The 26,163-nt window shown below is 45.1% G+C and overlaps 1 protein-coding gene across 2 annotated transcripts in view; it reads right to left on the reverse strand.

Annotated features, from left to right (window-relative positions):
* Positions 1-3,718: 3,718 nt before the first annotated feature.
* The window catches only part of LOC142895493 (calcium-binding protein 8-like), a 39,068-nt gene continuing 16,623 nt past the window's right edge, over positions 3,719-26,163 (reverse strand). The window contains exons 4-7 of one of the 2 annotated variants that reach the window (XR_012928221.1): positions 23,397-23,509; positions 11,865-12,019; positions 10,456-10,612; positions 5,006-5,128 (exon numbers count right to left, since the gene is read on the reverse strand). Coding sequence is in view for 1 of the 2 variants with exons in the window: in XM_076036597.1 (XP_075892712.1) it covers positions 5,001-5,128; positions 10,456-10,612; positions 23,397-23,509 (398 nt within the window). In the remaining variant the exon portion in view is untranslated. Of the gene's footprint in view, positions 5,129-10,455; positions 10,613-11,864; positions 12,020-23,396; positions 23,510-26,163 lie in introns of both variants that reach the window. The other variant, XM_076036597.1, reaches the window with a different exon arrangement.

The raw sequence follows: 26,163 nt of genomic DNA on the forward strand, positions 1-26,163 counted from the left end.
AATATACAAATCTAACTTTACCAATGTTTTCCCCAACACTCTGGGAAGTGATGACTCCACCCCACGGCCAAGTCTTCCACCCTCTGACACCACCTTGTTGTGGTGCCCTCAAAAAAGTGGAATGCCCGAACAAAGCACTGGTTTTGACAGGAAGCATTTTTGCAGACAGCTGTTAACAGGGGGCTAAATATGCTTTTTTTCTGGTGACCTGTTTTGTGTTTGGATAATTAATTGCGGGGATGCAGCATTCATGTTCAGGATTACAAATTATTTCTGGAACATTTGATAGCGATACCTTTTGCGACCATCTATGACACTCATTCTCACACACACACATGCTGCCCTCTTCTCTAGCCTCCATATCCAGCTTCAGTTTGGCCAAGGCGGTTTCTTGTGAGATTCCCCCTTGAAACCTTCCCTAAAAACAGAGAACATGAAAAGAGTTTCTACCCTCGGCTCCGTGGCAGCTGCATGGCATCTGGTGTACCTGCTAACACCAGCTTATGAATAGTTGAATCACTTGTGCTTTACAAAAAAAAAAAGTGGCACATCAAAGGCAGCCAGGTGGTGCGGCATTAAAGCTACAGTGGTATAAACAGGAATTATGAATTTAATCAGGTTGTGTCCTTTAAGGGGCGTCCTTGAATCACACGCCCGAATCAGACTGCTGATTCCTGCTAAGCCGCTCTGGATGAAGAGCCGACAAAACGCTTAAGATGTAAATAAAACAGGGAAGCCTGCTGGGAGCACAAGGGCCCGTTTTTAGCGGGGAGCCGGCGCAGCTCTGGAGGACAGAGGCTGCATGCTAACACGCCGCTGAATGCTGATCAGCCTTTTTTAACGATGGAGCCTCTCATCGACTCCTGGCACCATTAAGGCTCCACTTAGATTAAGGGTAAAAATCCTTTAAAGATTTTGGTGGGAACAACACTTTCCATCAAATGGATGATTTCAGTGGGATTTCAGTGTTTAGGGCTGTAAGTTGCAGATCTTACAGGAAATGTTGTTTCTGGAATAAACAATGACTTAAAGCGGCACAACATAGTTTTTCCTTAGAGTGATAAAAGGGCTCATTGACTTCCAAAAGAAAGAACTGACGCAGCTCACCTGGCTGGCCTGTTCAGGGACTTTACCGTGTAGCTGCAGTTGCCAGGCTGACACCTTCTTGTTTGAACGTTCCCCACCTCATGGCAACATTTAGACACCAACATCAACACCTCTTAGCTGGCTATAAGACGCTAGCAAGGTCACTAGTCTCTGCATATTGGTAAAGAAAAAGATTAAAAACAAGACGCTGGCAGACGATGCGAAAGGGGAAAGGGAAGTAGCCAAGAAAGGCATGCACCACCTAAGCCCTATTTCAGCCAGGCCAGGTGGGGGCGCTGTGTCACTTGCAGGAGTGCCATTCTCCCAGAGACAAACAATTGGGAAAAAGACTGTAATTTTAAAGTGGATTGACTGCATAGTTTTGCTTTAAATTCTAACAGAATACTGAAAAACTGACAAATCTCTTTGAGCTATTCTGTTTTATTTGGTAGCTCATTGTCACGCTCAGCAGTAGTCAGTGTCTTAAGGAAAACATCCTTGATCCACCTCAACACTTGATCCCACTCCCACGTGGCACTTGGCGTACTTACCTGAGTTGAGGACACCTGCCTTCTCCGTCGGCCTGTGTCTTGATAAACCCCTGAAAGCATCTGCTTGCAAAAGCGGCAGAATGTGTCAATGGACAGAAAAGATCCAGTTCCAACAAAGTCACGCATAAATAATCAGTGTGTTGCAACTTTAGTGACAGGCTCCACTGTGTGTGAATTCCAGGGCAGGTTGTTGTTTAATGGGACAGTTTGCCTGATGATTAGGATTCCTTGTGTGTTCCTAATGCCACCCTGGTATGGTCTTGATAGCCACATTTGGATGTCATGTCCACACTGGGGCCACTTCACAAGTTGCACTCTAATTAGTGCTATCAAATGTTTCTCTGCCACTGGAGCTCCAATTAGTGCACTGGTTTGTGCAAACAGAGTGGATTTTGTGCACAGCTCAGAATTGGAGTCTCCACGGTGAGATTCAATAACAGTGTAGAATAAACAAGACAAGCGTTTTAAAAACACAGTTTTATTGCCTTATCTGTTTTTGTACACGTTCCACTATTTACATATCATAATTGTTATGCCTCTAATAAATAGTACAACAAAAGTCTTACTCTAGTCTACATGTATAAGTATTGCACATGCAGGCTGTGTATAGTGTGTGCTTGTCTAATAGGTAATGTCGAGTTATTAGCTATGTACAATGTCGACAAAAAGAAAAGACGTTTGTGTAAACAGAGAGTGAAACTGAAATGCGGAGAAAAGGAAATCGAAAAGAACATTTCCAGTCGACCGCCGCGATGCTCTAATTTTGGCGGGATATTTCCACCAAAACGGAGGCCGAGATGAAAGGAAAAGGGATTAAAGGGTCTGCCAAAAACAGCAAATAAATAAATGGATGAAATAAACTCGTGCGACCTGCAGAAGTCTCGCAGGGGGTTACGGCACAAGGCGCTCCACCGTCACCCTCCGAAAGTGTGTCGTCATGGTGAATAATGTGTGAATGAAACCTTTCACAGGTTTAAAGGATTCTGTCTGCCATAGGCAAGAAATCTATTCCTACAAATATACTGCTTTTTTTTTTAAATATATATATATATGTATATACATATATACATATATATATATATATATATATATATATATATATATATATATATATATATATATGTATATATATATGTATATGTATATATACATGTAATGTGTTTACGTAGAAGTGCTGCTCTACCTGCAGTGTTGGGTAGACCAAAGTCCACCTTTTAAATAAAATATACATTTAAAGACCTTGACATTGAATCGACAGAAGCGTCACAGTCACCCTGGTGCTCAAAGACGGCGACGGTACAGAAAAAACAGAAAGAAAAACAAAACAAAACACTGGACTGTTGTGTGGCAATGCGTCACCTCTAGATGGCACTGTTGCACGTAAGTAGCGGTCTTCCGCCGCCTCGTTGGTGAGAGGAGCCGCGCAAAAAAAACAATCATGTGAAGGAAAAAATGAGGGGGAGAGCAGACACAATTTCAGACAAATTGTCTCTGCCACTGAAAGGCCAGTCTGACCCGGTGCTGTTTCCGGTTGGGGGGGGGGGGGGGGGGGGTTGATTGAAGGAGAAACGTTGATATAGCGCGAGTGTTGTCTGGCGGAACTCTGCGGAGTCATTATGGCTTTGGCGGGAGGCTCGAGAGGAAGCAGAGGAGGCGTCGCACCGTCGCGATGGTGTCTCTTGCGCGTCGTCGACTCGTTACAAACTCTTTCTGCTTCCCTGCACCTCCGAACCCGAGTGAGCAGAGAGCCAAGACACTCATGCACACGCACACGCACTCAAATGTATATATATATATATATATAGTCTTTTTTTTTTTTTTTTTTTTACACCTGCAACAAACACTAGTAGACACACAAGACATGAGTATTTATAGGAGACGCTGACATGACCACATGCATTTGATTATATTGCCAATGGCGACCCCTTCCTACCCCCCACCCCCCTTCCCCCACCTCACCCCCACCCTCTCCCATCATGGCTGGGTTCACGGTGCAGGAGTTCAGAGCGACCACTTTGTACCAGGGGTCTTGAAACGATGCACCGTGCTGTTTGAGCTGAAGCTGTGTCGTCCGAGCGAGGTTTCTAGCTGGATGCAACAAAACCAAATGTACCCGGGTGCTTTTTCCCGTTCACGTTTCAGACGCGACGTAAGCCTGCAGGAGAGGACCCAATGCTTCTGTCCAGCACGACAACCCCGATCTGTGTTCCAGATGCAGCTCAGGTGCGCCCGGTGAGAAAACACCTGGTAGATGTCAGTGGACGAACAACAAGTGTCTCCATGGTGTAAATTCCCTGGTGTTGAAGTCAACTGACCTGCGTCACCGCCCAACTCGTGGTCGGCCTAAAGGGCTTCGGAAAGCGGGGAGAATATTTGGTTGGAGGTTGGTGGAGGTATCTTTGCTATTTTTTTGTGGTTGATTCCCATCTTGCTCAGCACCACGACAAAAAAAAAATAAACCTTCATCCTGGAGGACTGATAAAACAAAAACAAATCACACAGACTTGCTCAGGGGGAATCAATATTTCAGCAGAATAAACATTAAAGGGTGAAACTCGTTTTTAGCTCTGATGGGGAACTTCAACTCGCACAATTGACTCTGGATGTTTAGTTCACCTGACAGTGTCCAACACAGAGACGCTCTGATCCTCCACAACTCAGCTCTTTGTTGGCGTTAAACATTTTCGGGAGTGAAATCCAGTGACTCGTGGTTCGGACTCGGACGTTGAAGTACCGTAGCACCAGGAAAGAGCGGTGAGAAGTGGACCAACCCACCCGTAATTCCACTCGGACGCGCTGCGAAATTGTGGCGTGACGCTCCCGGGATTTACAAACAGGAGGGCGACGGTTCCTCTGGGCGCGAGCTGCTCAGAACTCCTGGTGGGTGACAGCTCGAGGGACACGCGTCACTTCTCGCCAGCTGGTTGAAGCTCTGAACTCGTGCACTCGCTTTTGCTTGGATTGCATGGGACAGGAGGGTGTTGGGGGGCCGGAGGGTGTTGGGGGGGACAGACACAGAAGGTAATGTGTGATGTCAGCCCTTGAGTGTCCCTGTCAAAGTGAAAAAAAGAAAAGGAAAGGGAGAGGAGTCCTGTCCGACCCCTCATGCTGGCTTTCATTAGACATTTTGGAGAGAGGTGGTGCTTCTTCCAGGAGCAATAAGGAAACAAAGGGTAATTTGGGAAGGGAGAAAAAAAACGCATTTGGTCGCTGACTACTCTGGGTGTTGTTCCTTTTGCAGTTCCTCTCCTAGCGACAGGGATATGAAGGTACCTCACCCACTGGCATGCACATGCAGGCTGGCTGGCTGGCTGGCTGGCTGGCTGGCTGGCGGGCTCGCTCCGCGCGTCACAGTGAGCACTGCTACTCCATGCCGTTCCTAAGCATCTGATTGGCGGCGATGAGCATGACGCTGATGATGAAGGCCATGGCGAAGGCGCAGATGAGGCTCTTCCTCACGCACGTCTGCCGGTTCTTCTTGGAGGGGTGGACTGAGGCGAAGAGGAGGCAGAGGGAACAAAACAACGGAAGGAGGTCAATTTTCACTCACCACTGTGCAATGTCGATAACTGATGAAGGTGTCAATGAGTTTGGACCAGATGTCTCTGTCCAAAAAGCTCTCTGCTGTATTGTAATGTGACAACATTCTGAGGACAATGACACAATTAAGTACTCACATTTCACTCACATTTCTTCACAGTCACACATTTCGGGCTGTGCATGTCTACTGTCTACTAGACACTGAGCAGCTCTGAAGGTGAAGACGACAATGCAAAACAAATAATAATTGTAACAATGGTCCATACTGTTTGACCACATTGTTTTCAAACGCTCATCTCTGTGCGTCTTAAACTGGCCAAGTGAGGTGTTTTCACATGCTTGACCTTTGGGAGGCGCAAAGTGGGACTTTATGACAGCTTTTTAATTTAACGACTGATGGTCGGTTTGGATCGGTCGGTCGGTCTGTCGCCGGCTCGAGGTGTCGCCATTCTGATGGGAGCAAAATGAATGACCTGGTGCTGAACCTGAAGGCATTTTATAGGCTAACTCACACCTTTGCATGCTGGCAGTCTAGACTCTCATTTTCTGCCTAAATCAACCACCGGCACCGACCTGCGAGTCGGTTGCTTCCCCGTAGCAGATTGGCAGGCGGCTGATTTGACTGCGCCGCCGCAATTAGAGGAGCCGAGGAAACGACCTGCAGCCACGCGGCTCACTCTCTCACGCCGGCTATTTTTACCACTCAATCCAAGACGCGCTGAGGTCATCGAGAATGCACCTCCGCCGGTCCAAAGAAAGCGCGATGAGGAAAGTAGGACAGACTTTTTATTTTTTTTACTTGGTCTTTCTTGGCTGCGGTGTGTCTGGTGGCGCCATTAAAGGAGCATTGCCACTTAAAGAAAACGACACCAGGCTCTCACATCGTATAAAATCTGACGTGAGGTAATCCTCGGCCAAAATGGGATTGTTAAAATATGAGATTTTAGCCAGTTGAGTAGGATTATAAAACCCGATGCCGAGTCATGCACGGCTTGATTAACTGAGCGGATGTCTTGTGACACAACAGTCAGAGACATGTCTAATGAATTTAATTAACTATGCTTCAAGCTGGTTTTATTTAGCAAAGCACATCATTTCTGCTGGGGCAACAGGTGGTGCCCCGACTGATTAACCTGAAATGAAACTAAATTCCAATCATCATTGGCAGTACCGTACCCGCATTAGCACTCCCACTGTCTCATTGAAAATGGTCCCCTGATACAACGACTGATACAACCTTGGACAGCGTATAAAACCACAGTTTCACCAGTAATTAAAGCACTAATAATGCACAATGCTCATATATTGCAGCCTTACCGTTTCCACTAAATTTTATTTTGGTAAATGTACGAGTCTCCCAAATCCCCCTTTAGTGTAACTTTTTAAAAATCCATGCAAACCCCGCCAAAACAAAACAGTATTATGCCACTAATTACTGAACTTCTTCACTTCTTTTGCTTAAAAACAATTAAAAAGTTTCTTCGTGAAGACACCATCACGGCTGAGACAAAGAAAGGCGAAAGAGGCTGATTAATAAAATCTGTTGGACTGGGACTCCACGTTGGCAATGACAGAGGCGTAAGATGTGTCGAGGTGAAAGAAATCAGGGAGGTGCCAATGGAAAGACCATGTGTTCCGCCGTCAGCTGGACTGACGCCCAGAGAACCGCCGTCGAGACGTTTGTGCGTCCAGGCTCATAAAACACCTCCTATGTTGCTACAACAGCGACGGGTACGGCTGCAGGGTTCACTGGTTGCCCCGGCGTCGACCTTTGACCTCTCTTGCCTCCGCACTTAAGCAGGAGGTTCATTTATGTTTGTCTGCATTTGTGCAACTGTTTGTGGAAGCTGTGACAAATGAATAATTCAATGAAATCAAAATTTGTTTTTGTTATCATCAACTTGGACCAAGTATTTGCAGTGTCACTGTACACTGGGCAGCAGTATCAACAGCGCCCCTGCTGGTGTGACATTGCTTAAATATAACCAAACAACAAAATGTCGATTTATGATGCAATTCCTAATTAATTTATAGCGTCTTACACAGAAATTAAAGTTGTGTGTCATTTAGTGCAAAGCTACTATGGTTATTTCTCAACAGAAAATGTCAAATGCATTTCTGTGCTTCCAGGAAAACTGATGGTAAAGTGTGCAGGGGGGGTGGGGGGTGGGGGGGTAGGGAGACAGATTATAACAGCATCATTGGGGTAGCGTGGGTGCACATCAGAAAAGATGTGAACATATTGATAAGATAACGGAAAGCTCCACACCTACATGGCAGCTGTGACATTTATGGATCGCGGTTGATTTCCAGCATCTGGCAGACAGTGTCCCCCCCCCATCCTCACCCCGTCAGCCCCCCAGGCAGCTGCTGCTGATGTTTCACAGCACCTTAACGCCACGACTGCAATCTGTTCAGCTATGAATCAATGCCTGCTGAGCGTCCATGGATCGGCGGTTAGATTCTTTATGCCGCGTTTTTGTTTTTTATTTATCCCCACATCATATCGATTCCACGGCGAGGGCCCGAGCCAGCGGGGAAATCAGGGGGCTTTTATGCCGCGACATATATCAGCAGGCTGCAGCGCTGGGGAAAGCAGCGGAGTAGCGGGATGAATGGTACTCGGCGTGAATTGCGCCGTGACACAGACTATCGATTTCCCCGTGACGGAGCACATTTTAGCGTCCTGGTGCAGCAGGTGGCGCCGCAAACAAATATCAGCCCCCGCTGTGATTCGCGAGGTGTGCGTTCACGACGGCCTTTCCACGGGCTCGACGTCTTGTGTCTATATCAGGCATGGGCAAACTCGGGCCCGGGGGCCACATGGGGTCCATTAAGCTTTATAATACAGCCCGTCAAACTTAAAGAAAATATATTATTATTAGTTAAGTAATGAAATAGCTGTATTGGTTCCATTTTTACAGTGTTTTAGACCCAGTTCAATAAAGAGCTAAATACTGTGAGGCTTCAAAGACAAAGACATTTTGTTGTAACATTTTTGTTCATTTTCAACTGACATTAAAGCAGTGGTTCTCAAACTTTCTCTGTCACGCCCCACCTTGGAGGAAGAAACTTTTTCATGCTAGAAGCCCCAAATTTGCCGTGGCTGTGTTTTGAGGGATCCCGATGAACCTGCAAGTGGCCCCATGTCTCTAGGACAAAGTTGACTTTTGACCCCATAGACTTGCATGGCATTAGGGTTAGTGATAAGGCTGGAATTAGGGTTAGGGTTACTGCTGGAATTAGGGTTAGGGTTTCGGGGTTCCTCATGGGCTAGAAGCCCCAAATTTGACATGGCTGTGTCTTGAGGGATCCTGATGAACCTGCAAGTGGTCCCATGTCTCTAGGACAAAGTTGACTTTTGACCCCATAGACTTGCATGGCATTAGGACAGTGGTTCTCAAACTTTCTCTGTCACGCCCCACCTTGGAGGAAGAAAATTTTTCATTCACTTTTCTCTTCATTTATGAAATCATTTATTTTGTACAAATAAACGACTTTAGCAAATCACTCTTTTCGTCCATGTCCAATATTTGTCCTGGCCATCATGAGGTCCAGCAAGATCCACAGAAAGTTGGCATTCAGGATGTTTTTATAAAGTGGACTGTGGTGGCACAGCAGAGAATAAAAACGTATGACATGTATGCTATTTAAAGATTAGATCACTTGTTACCAAGATTGTTGAGTGTGCTGCTTCACGGTCTGCAGCAGCTGGAAACTTTACAGCCTCCACTCTCCAGTAACCCAAACCCAAGCAAGGGATGAATGGAGGAACGACTGGACACCGGAGCTGTGTTTTTGTTTTGTTTTTTATCCCGGGGTGAGGTGTGGTTTCAGAGTGCTCTGTTCATTAGTCAAGGCGCAATCAATAATGCCACATAATGCGGCTCAACGTTTGCATTTATTTCCGGCGTGACATTTTTCCTCTTTCACTTTTTGTCTGAACGCAGCATTAGTCAGTGCCCAAAATGTCACTCGATGGCCACTGTTGCCAAAGGTTCCAGATTAATGCTTCGAATATAATGAAACTTTTTTTTTTTTTTTTATTCTGTCCGTCCACTTCCGTCTCCAAACATGTACAGTTCCCGACTTTGCACTCCTGAGCTTTTTAATCAGGGCTGAACTCGAGAAGGAGCGCTGGAAATGCTGACGTGAATAAAATACGAGAAAACACATTTCCCCCCTCCCCCGAGCCTCTTTGGCAAAGCCATGCTGACTTCTGGATTATTTGGTAGCAGAATCTGCACTGATACAAACAGACACTGGAGCATTTGGGGGGAAAAAGGTTTAGAAGTCATAACAAGTTTAGCCGTAGAGAGTTTAAATATAACACAGGAGGGGAGGGGCTCCATGAAACTGTTGAAAGATTCTCTTTGAGAAGTTTGAATAAACTCGAGGTTTTGGCTTCGCAAACTTTTTGTGAAACTTAGAAATGGACGAAGGCAGTTTTGTCATCAGCACCGCAGCTCACCAAGAGGAGACCATCCAAGATCCCTTGGCTTCACTCTGGGAGTTGTCTTGTTAAATGTCCGGCTAATTATTAAAGAAGATGTTCATAGGGTATTAATAGGACTATTAATTAGAACTAGAATGTCAATTTCAAATAGGCTGTTGTTGACTTTCGCAGATAAATTGTTTGGTAACAGAAAGTGATTCCATTTCAATCAAAATTCAATCTGTTACTTATTTTGCTTGCATCTCTTTTCAAAAATAAAATGCTGAAAAAAACAAAACCCAGAGTTTTTTTTTTCTAGATATCATTGATTTTTTCCCCCTCTTTTTTTCCTGAGAATATACTTTGCCACGCAGCTCCACTCAAACCCTGGGAGGAAAACGAAAGACCTTGAATAAGAAAAATAATTAAGCCGAGACAATTACACCTGCAAGAGAAACAATCAGAGTTCACAGGTTGTGAGTGGCGAGCGCCGCTGGAGTCCTAGAATACCCTCCGCCGCTCCTCATGAATCTTGGACGGCTAGTTTTGCTGAGCGAGGTCATGCATATTTCATCCGCGCGGCTCTTCGGAACTGGTGGCTGACGTTGGGCCCTACTGGCCTCCAATCAATAAATCAGCAGGTGTGCTGCGACTCTCTTGGATGTACATCTTAAATTCTATCTGACATTATGGATTATTTTCTCTCTGGCTGCACAGCAAACACTCGCCGTCTGCACACGCGCTCGCGTGAGTAAGTGCCCTGGGCGCGCGCGCGCGCGCGTGTGTGTGTGTGTGTGTGTATGAGCACGTGTGTGTAACGTCGGCTCTGGGATTTTGGCTCACCTCCTTCAAACTCCATCTGACAGTTCCCAGAGTTCTCCTTCAGGCTCTCTTCCTCATTGATGATGATGTTCTCGATGTCCTTCATGGTGAGGTGGTCGCGGAAGGCATAGAACAGGATGTGTTTCAGCTCCTCCAGGGTGATGTGCTGCATGTCGAACTGCCGGAATACAGGGAGGACATTTTCAAACTTGCAGATTTTTGTTGAGTTTTTTGTTTGTTTGTTTTTTAAATCTGGGACTCCTGCCGTTAACACATAATGACCCAAGAACCATCCACAGTTGCTCTATTCACAGCATCCTGCAAAAAAGCATCACTTTTAACTTCCTGTTTTTATTTAGGAGAGGTGTTAGTGAGTTATCAGTACTCTTTTTGACATCATGAAGGGCTGATTTCATACTGAAGAGAATTAATGCCACAAGAAGAGAAAAAAAATAGTAAGAAAATATTTTTTCAAGTTTCCATTTCGAGAATAAAGTTGAAATTTCATCAATAAATTTGAGATTTCGAGAATAAAGTCGAACATTTGTGATTAAAGTTGAAATTTCAAGAATAAAGTCAAAATTTCAAGAATAAAGTCAACGTAAATGAAGTTGAAATTCAAAGATTAAAGTCGAAATTCTGAGAAGAAAGTCGAAAGGCTCTGTGCACAAGCTTAGTGGAGTACCAGTTTAATGTTTAACTCGACTTTATTCACAAAACTTCAACTTAAAACTCGAACTTTTCTTCTTCTGGCCCTAATCCTCTTTCGTAATTTCCTCTACTGTGTCTCATAGGACACAGTTTACTAATAGCAACCTTGCAAATGAAGTAACTGGTGGACTTGACAGAGACACATTACTGTTAGAAAACTGGGTAAAATGAATGTACGTTTTCTCTGATAAAAAAATAATAAAACTTTTGTACTCATGATGAGTCTCTTAACTGGAAGCTGTTGCACTGAGAGACATCTCACACGAGCAAGAAAAATGAACCACTTGTGAAAAAGAGAACGTTTCCACATAAATCAGTCCGAGAGCTCTGATCAGTTTTTACCGCTCCTATCCTCCTAACTTAGGTTCGCCTCTGCAATGCAGCCACTTTAATCCCAGTGTCACTGATCCGCTGATTAAATTGAACACCACGCAGTTAAAGTGATTGATTTGCCTTTTTCTTTTTTCAGCCTTTACACAATTGAACTCATGAAGGAAGTCACACGCGGTGAGCAGGGCACTAACTGGTTAAGAGTGTGGCTGCAGCAGTTCATAGTAGATTAAATGTCATCTCCTCATCCAGAGGCTCTTTAAAAAAAAGAAAAGAAAAAAAGAATGAACTCTTCTTACTCGCTCCCGCAAACTTTTTAATGTGTTTGGGATGGAAATGCTAAACCGGGCGGGAGAAGGTCACGTCCCCACTCTTGTTTAGCCCATTACATTTCTGGGAAGACATCAAATTGTCCTTTCGTCCTTCTGCTTTTCCATAATGTTCCCAGACGGCAAGACTGAGAACTCCAGAAGTTCAGGTTCCAGAGTCCACTTTCCACCAAGTGCACGTTGACATGGAAACTCCTGGCAAGGTAGAAAAAGTCCTGCAGAAGAATATTTTAAAGTCTCAGCAGGGAAGCCAGTAACAATCTGCCAAACAGAGAATTTACAGAGAAGAAGGATGGGCGTGGTAAAAAGGGGGTCACTGTTTGTGACAGTTAATATTGCAGATCCTCCACATTCCCACCAAGCAAGACGACAGGAAGGAGAAGAAGTGGAGAGGTATACACCCAGACTAAAGTGCTGCTTGATACTGAAACATTTTACATACTCTGTCTTCAAGATCAAGGCTGCCAAAGCAGCTGCTTGGTGAAAAATGAAAAAAAAAAAAAAAATTGAAATAAAAACATGTAGGAATATTTCCAACAGATGGCTCTGTCTGACGCTGTCAAGTACGAGTGACCCTGGTGAACGACGTCAGTCTTCCCACCTTGCCGGAGCCGTGCGCTTCTGAAGGGAATAGCAGGCCCTTTATTAAAACTTTATTTATACATCAGAGGCACAAAATCTCAGGGAGCAAGTGAATAATAAATTTCCAGCACCCTACTGGCCCCGATTATCACAGGCCGGTGTCACGGGGAGGATGTTTGACTTTGAAAGAAGAAATTCACGTCTTTTCTTCCGTTTTCTTCAGCGTGAATTATTTCCCAGACTGTTGACACGCAGCGCTGCGTCAAAGTAGGGAGAAAATAGCTCACGTTAAAAGGTGCAAACACAGGGTTAAGCCAAGTTGAGCCCACATGTTCATCCTGTGTTATATAATGAAATGTGTGCATGACATTATGAAAATAAATAACTCTTGTCACTCTAATCTGGACAGTTTTTAATCTGGTTCATTTCCAAAGGCGATAAAGGTTTCCAGCCAGTCACCAACAGCAACATGAACAACATGCAGCCGCGAGTGATGCACAGACACAGAAGGACAAAGTCCCCCAGACTTCCTGGCCGAGCCACCGACTGGATAATTGCGCGACTCGGCTATGGATATAAATCACAGCGAGTGTCGATAGCGCAGCCGTTACCTCTCGGCCTCCGAGAGCTAATGAACGTTCACGCAGTCACACTTCAAATGTTAATCAGCCTCCATAAGGATTCATTATCAGAGATAATTAAAAGTTGGGGGTTAACGCTTCATCATTTGTTTGCCGGGTCATTAATCGAGGGACGGACCGAATGTAAATACTGCTGAGACGTGTGCATTGAAATATACACAACTCGCTCATAAATCATATGTTGGAATATTCATTAAAACTGATAAATAGGCTTAACATGAAAGGCTGCTGCAAAAAAACCCAACAACAACCAAGAATTGATAGTTTTTGTCGAATATCAAAAAGCTTCTTCTAATCTATATAAAGTTGGATTTGTATTTATCGATAATGTTATCCAATGTACAAAATCTTCCAGTGTCTAACGAGCAAAGTTCAATGAAATCCAAATAGCCAGTTTTGGAAATCAGCACCTTATGCTGTCGCAAAGGGCACAGATACCCCTCAGTGTTTGTTGCAAAAACCGCCATATAATAATGAGATCACGACACTTCCTGAAAAACAGAGCTGCCCTCATTAGTCATCAGACTGATTAAACTTCAACCACCGAGGCAATTGAATGCATGTGAAACATCAGAAGTTGTGCCGCTTAGAAGTTGCGACAAATGAGTCTGCGGAACTGCTATTGTTCCACAAGCAGACAAATCCCTGAGGATTCCATCATCCATTTTCAGCTGAAATACGCCTTCCACCACTGACAACGCGCTGCAAGTGCGTCGTGCTTCCCTTCCTTCACTCGCATGCAAACAACAATCTGTTTTGCTTTTCCTCCGGTAGACGCAGGAAGACCAAAAAAAAAAAAACACGGATTCAGACTAAACAGACGCGTCCTGCCTGGAGGCTCCCTGCGGCGGCTGCCACTTGAAGTTACAACCAACCTCTGCGTCCCATCTGTCCGAGGGGGACGGGTTAGTGATGGCCCGAGAGGTATTTGCTTGCCCTTTGCACAACCTTGCTGCCTCCTAATGATGCCATCAGCGGCAGCAGACATCAGGAGAGTGCCAGAGTTTATTTTCCCGCGGAGGAGAGGAGAAGAGAGGAGAGGAGCAGAGTGGTGGAGAGAAAGATTCATTCACTGAGTGCTGGAGTGGCTGATAAGAGGAAATCATTTCATTTTTGGTTCCCCAACATTCTAGCGCTTGCTGTCACTGTGCTTGGGATTCAGCCATGGGAGTGCACTCACAAGGAAGGAGAGGGAAAATGAACAAGACGTCGCAGTTCCAAAGGTCTCGCTTCCGGATTTTTATTTTGTCATCCGCTCAAGCGCTACGACATGATTAATTATCCCCCAAAAGAAAGTGAACTGGAAGTGAACTGAGTGGGAGCTTTGTTGGAGTTCCCACGTGTTCAGAAAACAAGGCGGTGTGACACGCACAGTTGTCACTAACTGGGTGGTGGTACCGGCGATGCATCTAATTGGACGATCAAGAGAATTTCAGCAAATTCTCTCCGTCCTTGTTGTAACGCCACTGACTTGGCTCTTGTTGACGCCACGCGCTACAGGATGATATTCTTGCTCGGCAGCGGCTGCCGAAGACTCTCCTGCCCCGTCGCTCCTGTCTGAAGTCACTTGGTAATTTGCATTAAAAAGACTTGAGATCAAAAACCCGACACATCTGACAGCGATATCTGCTCTGGCTTTTGATTTAAAACGCATATAAAATATTTAACTCTTAAGGAGTTGGAATGTGCTATACTCACAACATGTACAAAAACAAACAACAAACAAACAAATACAAATTGATGGTGCACATGTTAAAGAAAGCAAAAAAAACAAAATAAATCAGCACAATTTATAGTGCAGATGTGTTGGATATGGTTTTAGAGACAGTCTTGATAAACAATTAGAATTAGCAATTAGAATTAGAAAGAGTACCAGTGTAAACACACTCCAGTCTGAAAGGACGTATTCTCTTAAAGCTTTCCCCCTTTTTAATCCCTTTAATGATCACAGTCCTTTAATTAAATCATCAACCAGACGCCTGTTTATTGAATTTGATTAAAAAAAAAAAAAAAAAAAAAAAAATTCAAGAAAGGAGGCGTCCACTAAGCGACGGCGCTCCTCGTCAATGAAGTGGCGTTGGGCTGCTCTGGCGCAGGCGGCGACAAGGTGCCAAGAGACGGCGCCCATCCATCTGCTGAGTCCGGTCCTCTGTAGCTCAGCCAAGTCACACAGCCACAAGTAATGTTCCATGCATGTTGCTACATCCAATTACATGCATCTGCTAGGCGGAATTTCAAAATAAGCCGACACGGTGTGTATTTTTGATATTTTGAAAGAGGGGAAATGCTTATTTGCGCACGCAGCGACTGGGGACCGACATTTGAATGCAGAGCAAGGCAGAGTCTCCACTGATGCGCACAAGCTGATGTTTACATCAGTACAAAGGAAAGAAACAGCTCTGAGCCGCTTACAGCACTGAGGAGTGTATGGATAAAAATAAAGAGTTCCCAACTGTGAGGGTGAAGGGCTCTAGAGTGTCAAGAAAAACAGGTGTCAAAATTATATATTTTCATGTATTCATCAGAAAATAATGCTTTCTATTTCAACAAAGCAAAGGGATACTAAAACATACACACACAAATATATATATATACATATATGTATATGCGTACATACGTATACATACGTACATACATATGCATATATACATGTACTGTATTTATTTACACATACATACAGTATACGGTATCGAGTCAAAGTAACAATGCAGCAGTCCAACTAAACTTATTTGTCATCCTGGAGAGGTCTTTGCACTTTGGGAAGCTGCGACTGCCCGTTTCTGAAATGTCAAACCTTTTCTTCAGGTTCAGTGCAGACCCTGCTCGCATAACCAACACAGCAGGCCTGGGAGGAAAACTGGGAGGAAGGAGGTGATCCACCTACTCGTGCACTAAAATAAATCCTGAGTGCTGTCAATTGCCCAAATGACTTTTCACTTCCTGTCGTTACTCCTTCCCAGCCATTGTCTGGACCCTCCTGATTGGACCGCAGTGTTCCAACCTCACTTGCAGCACTGGTCCCATCCCAGTTCCACTGCATTTTCCTCTAGTTGGTTTGATTTTTTTCCCCCTTCCCCTCTGAATTCAGTCTGCATGCCTGGACTCAGGCACTTCTTGTACTGACCTCTGGCCACCCTGTACACTAATAAATCAATAAGCAGAACCTGCTCTGGCATAATTGCATGCAAAGTCTTGTTTCCTATTACTTCAGGTGCAATAAGGTTGACTTGGTCTTTAAAAAACGAAGATAACAAGAACACAAAGGGGGAAAAAATGAGAACAGGAACAAAGTGGGTGCTAACACCGAAATGTCAACTAATTATTTCCAACCAACAAACTGCTTCATCAAACAATCTGTCTGAGCTCCACTAAAACACAGAGCAACTAGACATACACAGAAGTGCTTTTCCACGCTCTGAAACCAGCATGTTTCAAAGAATTCACAACTATGCATGCAAGTGCATCTCAGTCAGAGATACTTGGTATTTAAACAAACAAAAAAAATGGCAGTAGCATCTCTACACCGAACTGATTACTTGATCTCTGAGGCTCCAAGAACAGGCTGATCTTAGTATTTTCCCTCCTTCCTTCTGGACTAAATTGTTTTGATCCTCTTCTGTCTCACACTGAGGGCTCAGCAGGCTTATGGATCCTTGTATCTCTGTCTCTGTCTCAAAGTGTAGCTGTTAACCAAAAATAACATTTTTCTTCATTACTAGCATTACTGACATTATATTGCAAAAGATTCCTTGATGGGGGGGGGGGGGGGGGGAGGGGAGAAACACAACACGTGAGTCACAAGGGATTGAAAAGTAATTACGGCTCATATGTTCAACATGGCTGACACAGAGCAAAACAATCAATCGATGAAACTGGACTCGCTCGTCGATTCTTATCGACAAAGTCGAGCTCGTTCAGGTCCAGATGAAAACAGTCAAATCTCTACAGAGTTCTAAAAACAAATCCCTTGATGTACTGGGACCCTAAATGTGAAAAGCAACAACAACAGAAAGATAGAAACTTATCACAACAGCTCAAATGTATTGTCGCAGCAGATGTACGACCCCGCTGCAAGTCCTTCGGGAACATCTGAATTTCTGCTCAGGAGATTAAACTCTAACTTTACTCAAAAAACAATCAATTTTATCTATCTGTTGCAAGCGGAACGATGTAACGTCAATGTCAGAGCTGGCAGAGACATCAGATTGCGAGCTCCACTCCGTTACAACATTGGAACTGGATGGCAAATATTTCACCACTGGAACCTTTGCACATTTTCACGCCCTTGCACGTGTGCTGTTCATCAAACAATAGGAATGTCTTGAGGCTGTATTTTTTAATAAATACTTCTTTTTTTTTTAATGTTTATTTGAAGCTTTTTTTTAAGGGCATGTATGCTGAGCGCTGGTACAACTTCCCAAGTTAGAGTCCATTAAGCAGATCTCTCCGTGTGTGTCTGACCAGATCTTTTTTTTTTCTACTGACGTCACAATCAGTCTTGCAAGTATCTGTGAGATTTGTAGTGTGTGGAATCAACACTTTAAAATCGTTACTCCTAATGGAAGTTTCCTCAAGGGTGCGAGTTCAGAGGATTATACAGGGACTGTCCTCATGCCTGTGGACTCCCACCTTTTTAAGTCAGTTCAGACTGTGTCCATCATTAGACTGGAAGGACAGCAGGGGGGAAAATGAAGGTGGTTAAGAATTCAGTTCCAACTACTGTCGCCGTCATTCATCAGAGGTGATCTGCTCACGCTAGGCTAAGAATAGAGACGAGCGTTTGACTTGGTTCTCTTGTTAGCTGGATTCAGGAAGCACGAGTCAAGGACAGAAGGAAGAGGAGTTTCTCATCATTTTTCAATCAACCTTGAAACAAGTGTTTTTGAGATGTTGGTACTTTTAATTGGGATTCAAAAAGCTTCACACTGAAAACCACCACATCCAGCTGTGAAGACAAAATAAAACAATAATTCTCTTCCCCTTCGACTAAAAGAGGAAAACATGCTGCCACCCTCCACCGACTGGCTCTGTTGTGATGCGCCGAGGACGCGGATAGAAAAACCTGTCTTTAAAAATCAGAGCACGACACGTTTTTGCTACTGCAGTTTTACAGGCTCAGAGTTGAAAGAAAAGCGTCCATCTCGGGAAAAGCTAACAACTTGAAATGTTAGACGATAAGCTTAGGAGGCCCAAATCTTTTCAGGTCTTACATCCATGTCGGCCATTCATCCCTCATGTCCTGATAAGACTTTAAAGTGCAGCTCGGAGGGAAGAAAAAGGAAGGTTAACCCACCTCAGCCCATATTATTAGAGAGAAGCAGGCTGCCAAATGTCAAGCAATGAGCAGAAGGCCCCGTTGATTTGCTTCCATTTAGCTGTCACATGATTCTAACTACTCATCAAAGAAAAAGAAAAAAAAAAAAAAAAAATCTAAATGGGATTTAAAAAGAAAGGAAAAAGGCACCATCACAGAAAATGATCCTAGAATAAAGCAGTTTGGGGACATTTATTTTTTTTAATGACACACTGAGCATGATTTGAAGAGTTGGCCCTTTGTGATCTGTCAGCGTTAGAACCTGTAGCAGATGAATGCGCTGATGGCGGCGCTGCCGACACGACTCGGCGCCACGTTCCGCAGGAGACGGAGGCAGTGACGGAGGCAGCGGAGCTGACTCACATGTAATTAAAGCCAAATGGAAGCCGAGAGCGGAGGGGTCAGGACAAAAATACCTCCGCATAGCAGGAAGAGCTTCCAGATGATTTCAAAATAAAATCGGGGGGTTTGAGAGGAGGGCTTTGCTTCCACGGGGTCCCGAGGTGTGCTTGGCCGTTGTTGCCGCCGCTTCAAAGAGCGAGGCGGCCTTAAAGAGCTAAAATAAGAGGCATCTAATCTATGTGCTCAACGCTCCCCGACGTGCACTTGCTGCAATTACAGTCACACTGTAAACATGCTGGAGATAAAGACCTTGAGGGGCGGTTTTTATCTGCCGCCTGACCAACACAAAGCAGAGCCATGCTGCCAAAGATAATCCCACCGGAGAGGCCGTGTTTGGAGAATGTTGTGACTGCAGTGGTTCTGTTATGCAGCACAGCCGCTGAGCTTTCAATTCTCACGTCCTGCTCATCCATCTTGCTAACCTCCATTTAACCATTCCACCATTCCTTTAAAGTGGAGACGAAACCTGGATGTTGAAAGTTTAGCTGCTCTCAACGAGACTCGCATGCTGCAACCAATCACATTCTGAGTTTCTTCGTCTTGACTTCCTCCAGAGAAAGTGGTTCTGAAATGAAGAAGCAGTGATGCAAAAGGACGGTAAAGACGTGCAGGCATACAAGTTTCTCAACCCAAATTGAACTCAAAAGTTGGCAGCCTTCTTAAAAGCCTCAGAAGAAGATGAAGAACAAAAACAGGAAGCGTCTGCGAGCCGGTAGCCTCGCTGCCGCCAAACAGATTAGCGGGGACGCTGCACTTAGAGCGGTTTTGTCGGAGCCTGGAGCCGGGTGGCGTCTTTGCATGGAAAGCAGGACGGCGGCACTGGAGGGTTTTCTCTCCGGACAACACGTCTTCCTGGCTTAACGCTGCGGTGCGTAGCAGCCTGACATGCAGTCGTGTGCTAACGTCCGTCGCACTAACAAGAAATTGGATTCTATTTGCGTCCCCTGAATATTACCAAAAAAACACGCCTTATCAGCAGGTGCAGGAGCGATTCAGAAAGTCAGCAGAGTAATTATTAGTACGAAGCCGCCCTGCTGTTCTCTCTGACAGGTGTGCAACCCACCACCTCGTTACTCATTTGTCCCGGCTGTCAGTTTACCTGAAATATGATCAGGACTCAAACTCAACACGCTCCTTGCTCTTTACTTTATGGGCAATTAGAAGAGGGGTATTTTATTATCAAGGGAAAAGTTTGCTGATTTTGCACATCAAAGTGCCGGGAGGCAATAGCGTCACATGCGAAAAATGGAAGTCGTTCACTGTGAGCAGACCCGACTTAAAAAGGTCTGGTGGAATTGGAAAAGGGTCATAAAATCAAAGCTCTGTCAGCCAGAATCTCCAGGCCACGGTACTGTGGGGAGAAATCAACATTCTAAACTTTCCACGACCTTACAGTAATAAATAACTACAAAAAAAGAAAATAAAACGTCAACAATAAATAGAAACCGCAGACTCACAGCCTCAGAATCATGAATACTTAATACGTGAAAGTACTTTGCGAATAAATCTGAAAGAGAATAAAGAATTACAGGTCTGTACGCTAATTTGCTGTTTAATTTTCTATATGTGATTGGACAGAGAAAAACAACCACATAATATACAAGACTATATTTCAAGCACTGAAAGTATGTAACGAAGTTCCACATTTGGAATTAACCATGTCGTTTGATCCCCTGTCATGGCCTTTTTAACCACGGGGCACATCGCGAGCAGAGACGCCACAAACCTGGACTGACAAATCGTGATTTATGACTCAGCTTAGGAGTTTTCACAAGTTATAATTTATGACTGCTGCTTGTACGGCACAATCTGCCCCGGCCTGCTGCAGCGTACGGGCTCCTCGGCATAAAATCACCACCACAAAGATGAGTCACGTTCCTGCTCTGGGATTAATTAGCAGCATTTAAGTGGCACCGTCCACTAATTAAAAAGCGGACTGCATCTTCTCAAATTCATAATCCATATGTTTTTTTTTTTGTTTTTTTTTTTAAATCGCTGACTGATGTTTAATCCTCCATGTAAAGAGTCGTGACGCCACCGCTGTGTCGGTCTGACAAAAAACAACAGATGTTACCTCACAAACACGGAATAGAAACATCCTGACGAGGTTCTTCTGCACTGCTCCTTGACTGATGACAGCTTCTGATTAATTAAAGACAAGAAAAAAATAAAATGTTTGCAATTGTCTAATTACATACTCAGAATCACCCAGAGGGGATAATTAGAAGCCACACTTAGGGTGCTCAGGAGTGTGTCTGTGTGTGTGTGTCTGTGTGTGTGTACGTGTGCGTGTTGCCAACTGAATCATGACGCCATCACTCCAGCTGGTGAGGAGGTGACACTTTGCCTGACATTAGCAGAGAGTGGAAATGTCTCCGCGTACAGGAAGTGAACTGCCGTCAACGCGCGCGAGTCCCGAGCAGGAGCGAAGCACATCGGCGGTCGCCGGGGTCGACGCACGTCTGACTTGTCTGCGTGACGGGGAGCGAGTCTGACAGCCGCAGCCGGTGGAGGATGAATACTTCATCGTAAGAATCCAGCAAAACGCCGGGCAGAGGAAAATGTGAGACGTCGAGGCGCCGGCTGCAGCTCTGCCGCCGACAGTGAGACTGAGTGAGGAGCTGCATCAAACTCTCACAGCTCGATGCCTTCGGTGTTTCATTGTCGTAGTTTTGCAGAGAAGGTTGGTCCACAAGGTTTGAAGTCAATCTTAGAAAATGATTGGATGAGCTTTCTTTCTATCCCGTTCAAAATATTACAACATAATAATTACATTATTTGCAACATATCCTGCGCCGCATTGTTTAATTTTAATCTTTGTTTTCTTTTGGGGACATTGAAGGTCACGATTAAGGAGGAAGTGGATCGGTTATTGGTCCATAATGACATTACCATCACAGATTCTCCAGAATCATTTAATCACATGAGAAAGGTAGTCAATTTCTTCCTATAACATTACACCTGTAACAACTGCACTATCACAACTGTCTGAATCAAAGTTAGCTTAGTTGTTCTTCATCAGCACTTCAGAAGCAGACACATTATTTGCTTAAAAAGGGGGCAGGACACTATATCTTCAAAACCCAACCTCATGCAGCATCATGACTGCATCTCATTCATTTTGGTCAGAAAACCAGAAACTGCGTAGTTTGCCATCAGCTCAACTAATTTCCCCCTACATCCTTCCGCTGGGCGGGACAAAGGCGAGGTGTCAGATGTGTTGATTTGTGGCCTGGTGTGTAGTTTGTGAATACTGATGAGTGGGACTCAGTGCGGCGGAGGTGGCACGAGCTGTTCTGATGGATGCTTTATTCAGTGTCGGCCGGGCCTCTCGGCTTGATAATGTTATTTTCGCTGCGCGTCGCCGCCATGATTTCCATTCCTCTTATTGTCACGCACGAGGCTGCAGCAGCTCCGCCGGGCTGAGAGGAATGAATGCTTCCCCTGTTATTTGTCCAGGTAAAAAATATATATATAAATGTTGTGTTTACTGTTGAAAGGAGAAGACGACAGAGCCCGACACAGTAAAACGCATGAAAAATCCACATGTGCTCCAACGACGGGAAGGGGAGGGGTGAGGCGGAGGGTCCTCGGTGCTAAATATAAATTTACCGCACGAGAATTCTGGGTTCTCGGAACCTCAACCTCCGCTCTCGCTCTCTTTCTCCCAGCGGCGGCCAAGGTTAGCGGCGGCTGCCAAGCGGAGCTGGCAGCACATCTTCCCGGCCTGCTGTCGCACCTCCAAGACTCGTGTCCTCACGCCGTGAACCGCAGCCGCGTCCAGCTGATGATTGCATCAAAAAAAATAAAAACGGGACGGGTCGGCCAAGTGTTACTCCACCTGCTCCACTTGTCGGCCCGCCGTCCCGTCGCTACCTCCTCCTCCTCCTCCTCCTCCGTTGCCTGCTCCCTCCCTCCCTGCACTGATGTTTCCTCGCGCCGCTGAATCCATTGTCACTCTGCCGTCTCAAAGACACAAAGCCTGACAGGGTCACATTACCAGTCATCAGTCCCAATATCACTCGGAGGACGTCGGGTGCTTTCATCGCAGCCGTCTGCGTGGCGCCACCGCTGGCGCAGCCGCAGCCAGCACCGCTCCCAAGTCTGAATAATGGGGAGTTTAATGAAGCGGGAATTTGTTTTTTCTTTAGACGCAATGTTGGATGTTTAAGGCGGAGAACGCTTGGCTCCCTAACTGGGAGCGTTTCCGCCTCTGAATGCAAATGTTCTGATTCCGTGGACGTGAATTCTAAATGAAGCGTCAGCCCTAAAACAGCACCAACTGTATCACCAGGGAGGAGAATTACAGTAGAAAATCATTTTAAAATACCAGTTTTTTATTCTCGAGCAGGCACCTTCTGTCCACCCCTTCATCACAGGGTCAACACAGAGAGACAAACGACCAAACACACTCACACTCACCAGCGGACAATTTAGAGGCACCTGTCAGAGAACCGAGGTAGTTCTCCACACAGAAAATCCCCAATGGAATCAAACCCACTGAACCTCCTGCACAGCCGCAGCAATAAAATAATATTGTTGCTAAAAGTCACCTTATTATACCTATTTTTCAGATCTTTATTTTTCTTTCCAGACTCCAGCGGAGCAGTCCTAGATGATCAATCACGACCGGAAAAGGAAAAAGAGTTTTACCTGCCAGAAGATGGTATCTATCGTGCTGCCCAGGAATCCTTCCCTCGTTTCAGACGACAGCAGTTTGGGTCCCAGGATGGTCATAAACTCGTTGAAATCAACTTGTCCGTCACCTGGCAAACACACATAAAAACGAGTTCAGCTGCTGCAACAGCGTCACCTTTTCTCACAGGTGAGCAGCCTTTCATGCCGGTAGGCATTATTATTGTTTATGAAGCTTTTTGCCTACTTTTCCAAGGAAACAGTAACACGCCATCAAATCAAGACTCGTTACGCTGGAATTTGCTCATTTGTTTTGTCCCACGTTTAAAATATGGATGAAATATTAATTCAGATTAATTTAAGATGAGCACAATATTGGTCATTGTCATCCACTCAACATGTGAATTATATTTGCAACCTTACCTTAGCTCTAAGGCTGAAGCTCAGATTTGCAAAGACGCCAGTTTTCGCACTGAAAGGTCTGTTTTTGTTTCCTTTATGTGTCAAGACTTTTTTTCTGTTTCTCAATCGTAAATTCAAGGGCATTCACACCAACAGCTTCAAGCACTGCATTGGGTAAATAAACATATTTCTCAGATCCTCAAGCCGAAATAAACTAATTTCTGTCCTCGATTTATCCATCTGATAAAAAGTCACTGGAGTTTTGCGCTATCTACACAATCTAAATGTAAATTCTTAATGAATGACAATTTTGCTCCAGCACGACCTCAGTATTGTCTCTCCAGCAGTTTAGGATCAGAAGTTCGGCAAGAAGAAAAGGAGGATAAAAAAAAACAGTGACAAATCGCAGACGCAGCTGTACGAGACCATAAGGTTGATTTGGGAGTGAGTAGAGCGCCACCTGCAGCCCGCCAGATGCAGCTGTGTGAGGATGAAGGCAGGCGCCGAGGACAACAAAAGTTTTGCCTGAAGTTATGAGCAGAGCAGCAGTTTGACTGAATTGGAGCGACTGTAAAAACAACCAGGTTCATTTGCGTGGTACGAGCCAGTAGAATTAGTCCGTATTACTGGCGGGAGAAGATGCGGTTTGATTGTGTTTTCCTTTCCATAATCAGGCGTCTTCAAGTGGCTCATGATCATCGCTCCATTTTCCGCGACCACGAGCCAATTAAAACTGCCGTCGGCGGGAGGATATGCGGCAGATCGATGTTCACAGCTCTGCGCATTACAAACAACAATCATGTTCCTGCCACGCAGCACTGATTCCAGCAGCTCTGACGCAGACCGCATCTGCTGCTCGAGCTGCAGCCGACAGACATCATTAAAGTCCTGCAAACAGCAAGATTTTCAATTTTACAAATTATCTTTGTTCTGGGAGAAAACTTTAATTTCTTTATCTCCCCTAAAGACTCTGGTGTCGCTGCCAGTGCGCTTTGATTTATTTAACTTTTCTTTTTAAATTCATGAAAAGAGGATTCATTTGAAAGCAGTGATGAAGTGAGAAGTCTGGTGGAAGGGCTGGTGGAATCTGATCCCGTTTGTTTCAGTCTTTTGAAGCAAATCAAGGCACACGGTCCGGATGAAACAGAATTGAGATGTGAGGATGTATGGGCGGCAGCAGGACACGGTGGGATGAAGCGCAGGAGCCTTACTAGATTAACTTAAAGGCAACCGGTTTTAAATTCTCAAAGACCCATCTTATTAATCTCCAGGCCGAATCAATTCCAGTGCATGTTGAGGAACCAATCGGCAGGTTTGAAGGGTAAAAAGAGGCGAGAGTCAGAGCCCAGGAGGAGGGGGGGCAAAAACAGGAAGTGGCTGCAAACTTGGCAACTGCGGCTTGGCCGCAGCGATCGCAGCAGTTTTTATCATGACAGGACAGTGTTTGCTTTGGCAAGAGTTAGTTGAACACTGAAGCACTGAATCACCTTCCAAGTCTGGAGCTCTTTCCAAGATGGAGGTGAATTTCAACAACACGCGTTCTCCCTGTGTCTGCGTGGCTTCTTTCCGGGTTCTCCGGCTTCCTCCCAAACTCTAAATTGAAATGGCTGTTTGTGTCTATGTGGCGCTGCGATGAACCGCCGACTTGTCCAGGGTGTCACCCTGCCTTCGCCCAATTACAGCTGGGATAGGGCCCAGGTATTGAAAACGAGTATTATAAATGGGTGGATGGATGGATAAATGAATAAACGTGACACTATTACTTGTGTGTGTGTGTGTGTGTGTGTGTGTGTGTGTGTGTGTGTCACATTCACGATTCCAAGATCTGCAACAATTAAGTGCAGTTTGATGCCCCTGTGCTGAGCTCACATCATTATTTGCCTGAAACGACGCGGAAAGACTTCCTGTTGACTGTTCACACTCTCCAAACTCAACACCCCGCACTCGCTATTTGTTTGTCCTTTGTCGCTCCGCGCGCCCGCCGGTGCATAAATATTCAAAACCAGAAGACACAAACAGCCCTCCAACACCAGGCACACGGCGGTGGGGGGAAATTCAACATTCCGTTTGTCTGAGCCACTGCTCTGTGTCTGTCGCAGCCGGAGCAACCTGCTTTTTATCAGCCTCTTCCTGCGCCGTGTCACATCCACGACTTGAAAGGCAACAATGAATAATTGAAGAGGGATGCGAGAAAAAAAAAAAAAAAAGAGAAAGCTTCTCCCTTCGCTTGGATACGACTCGAAGCCCCGTCGATGAGCGCGTCAACGTAAAGCTGTTTGCGTATCGCTAACCCGCGGCGGTGCCAGAGACGAGTCGACGAGGGCAGGGGAAGAAGCGAGGCCGAGGGAGGAGCAGCGGGTGCCGACAGCGAAAGAAACGGGTG

This window comes from Nelusetta ayraudi, unplaced genomic scaffold (genome assembly GCF_046127955.1).
Source record: "Nelusetta ayraudi isolate G7.1 ecotype Tasmania unplaced genomic scaffold, CSIRO-AGI_Nayr_v1 ptg000048l, whole genome shotgun sequence".
Classification (NCBI taxonomy): Eukaryota; Metazoa; Chordata; class Actinopteri; order Tetraodontiformes; family Monacanthidae; genus Nelusetta; species Nelusetta ayraudi.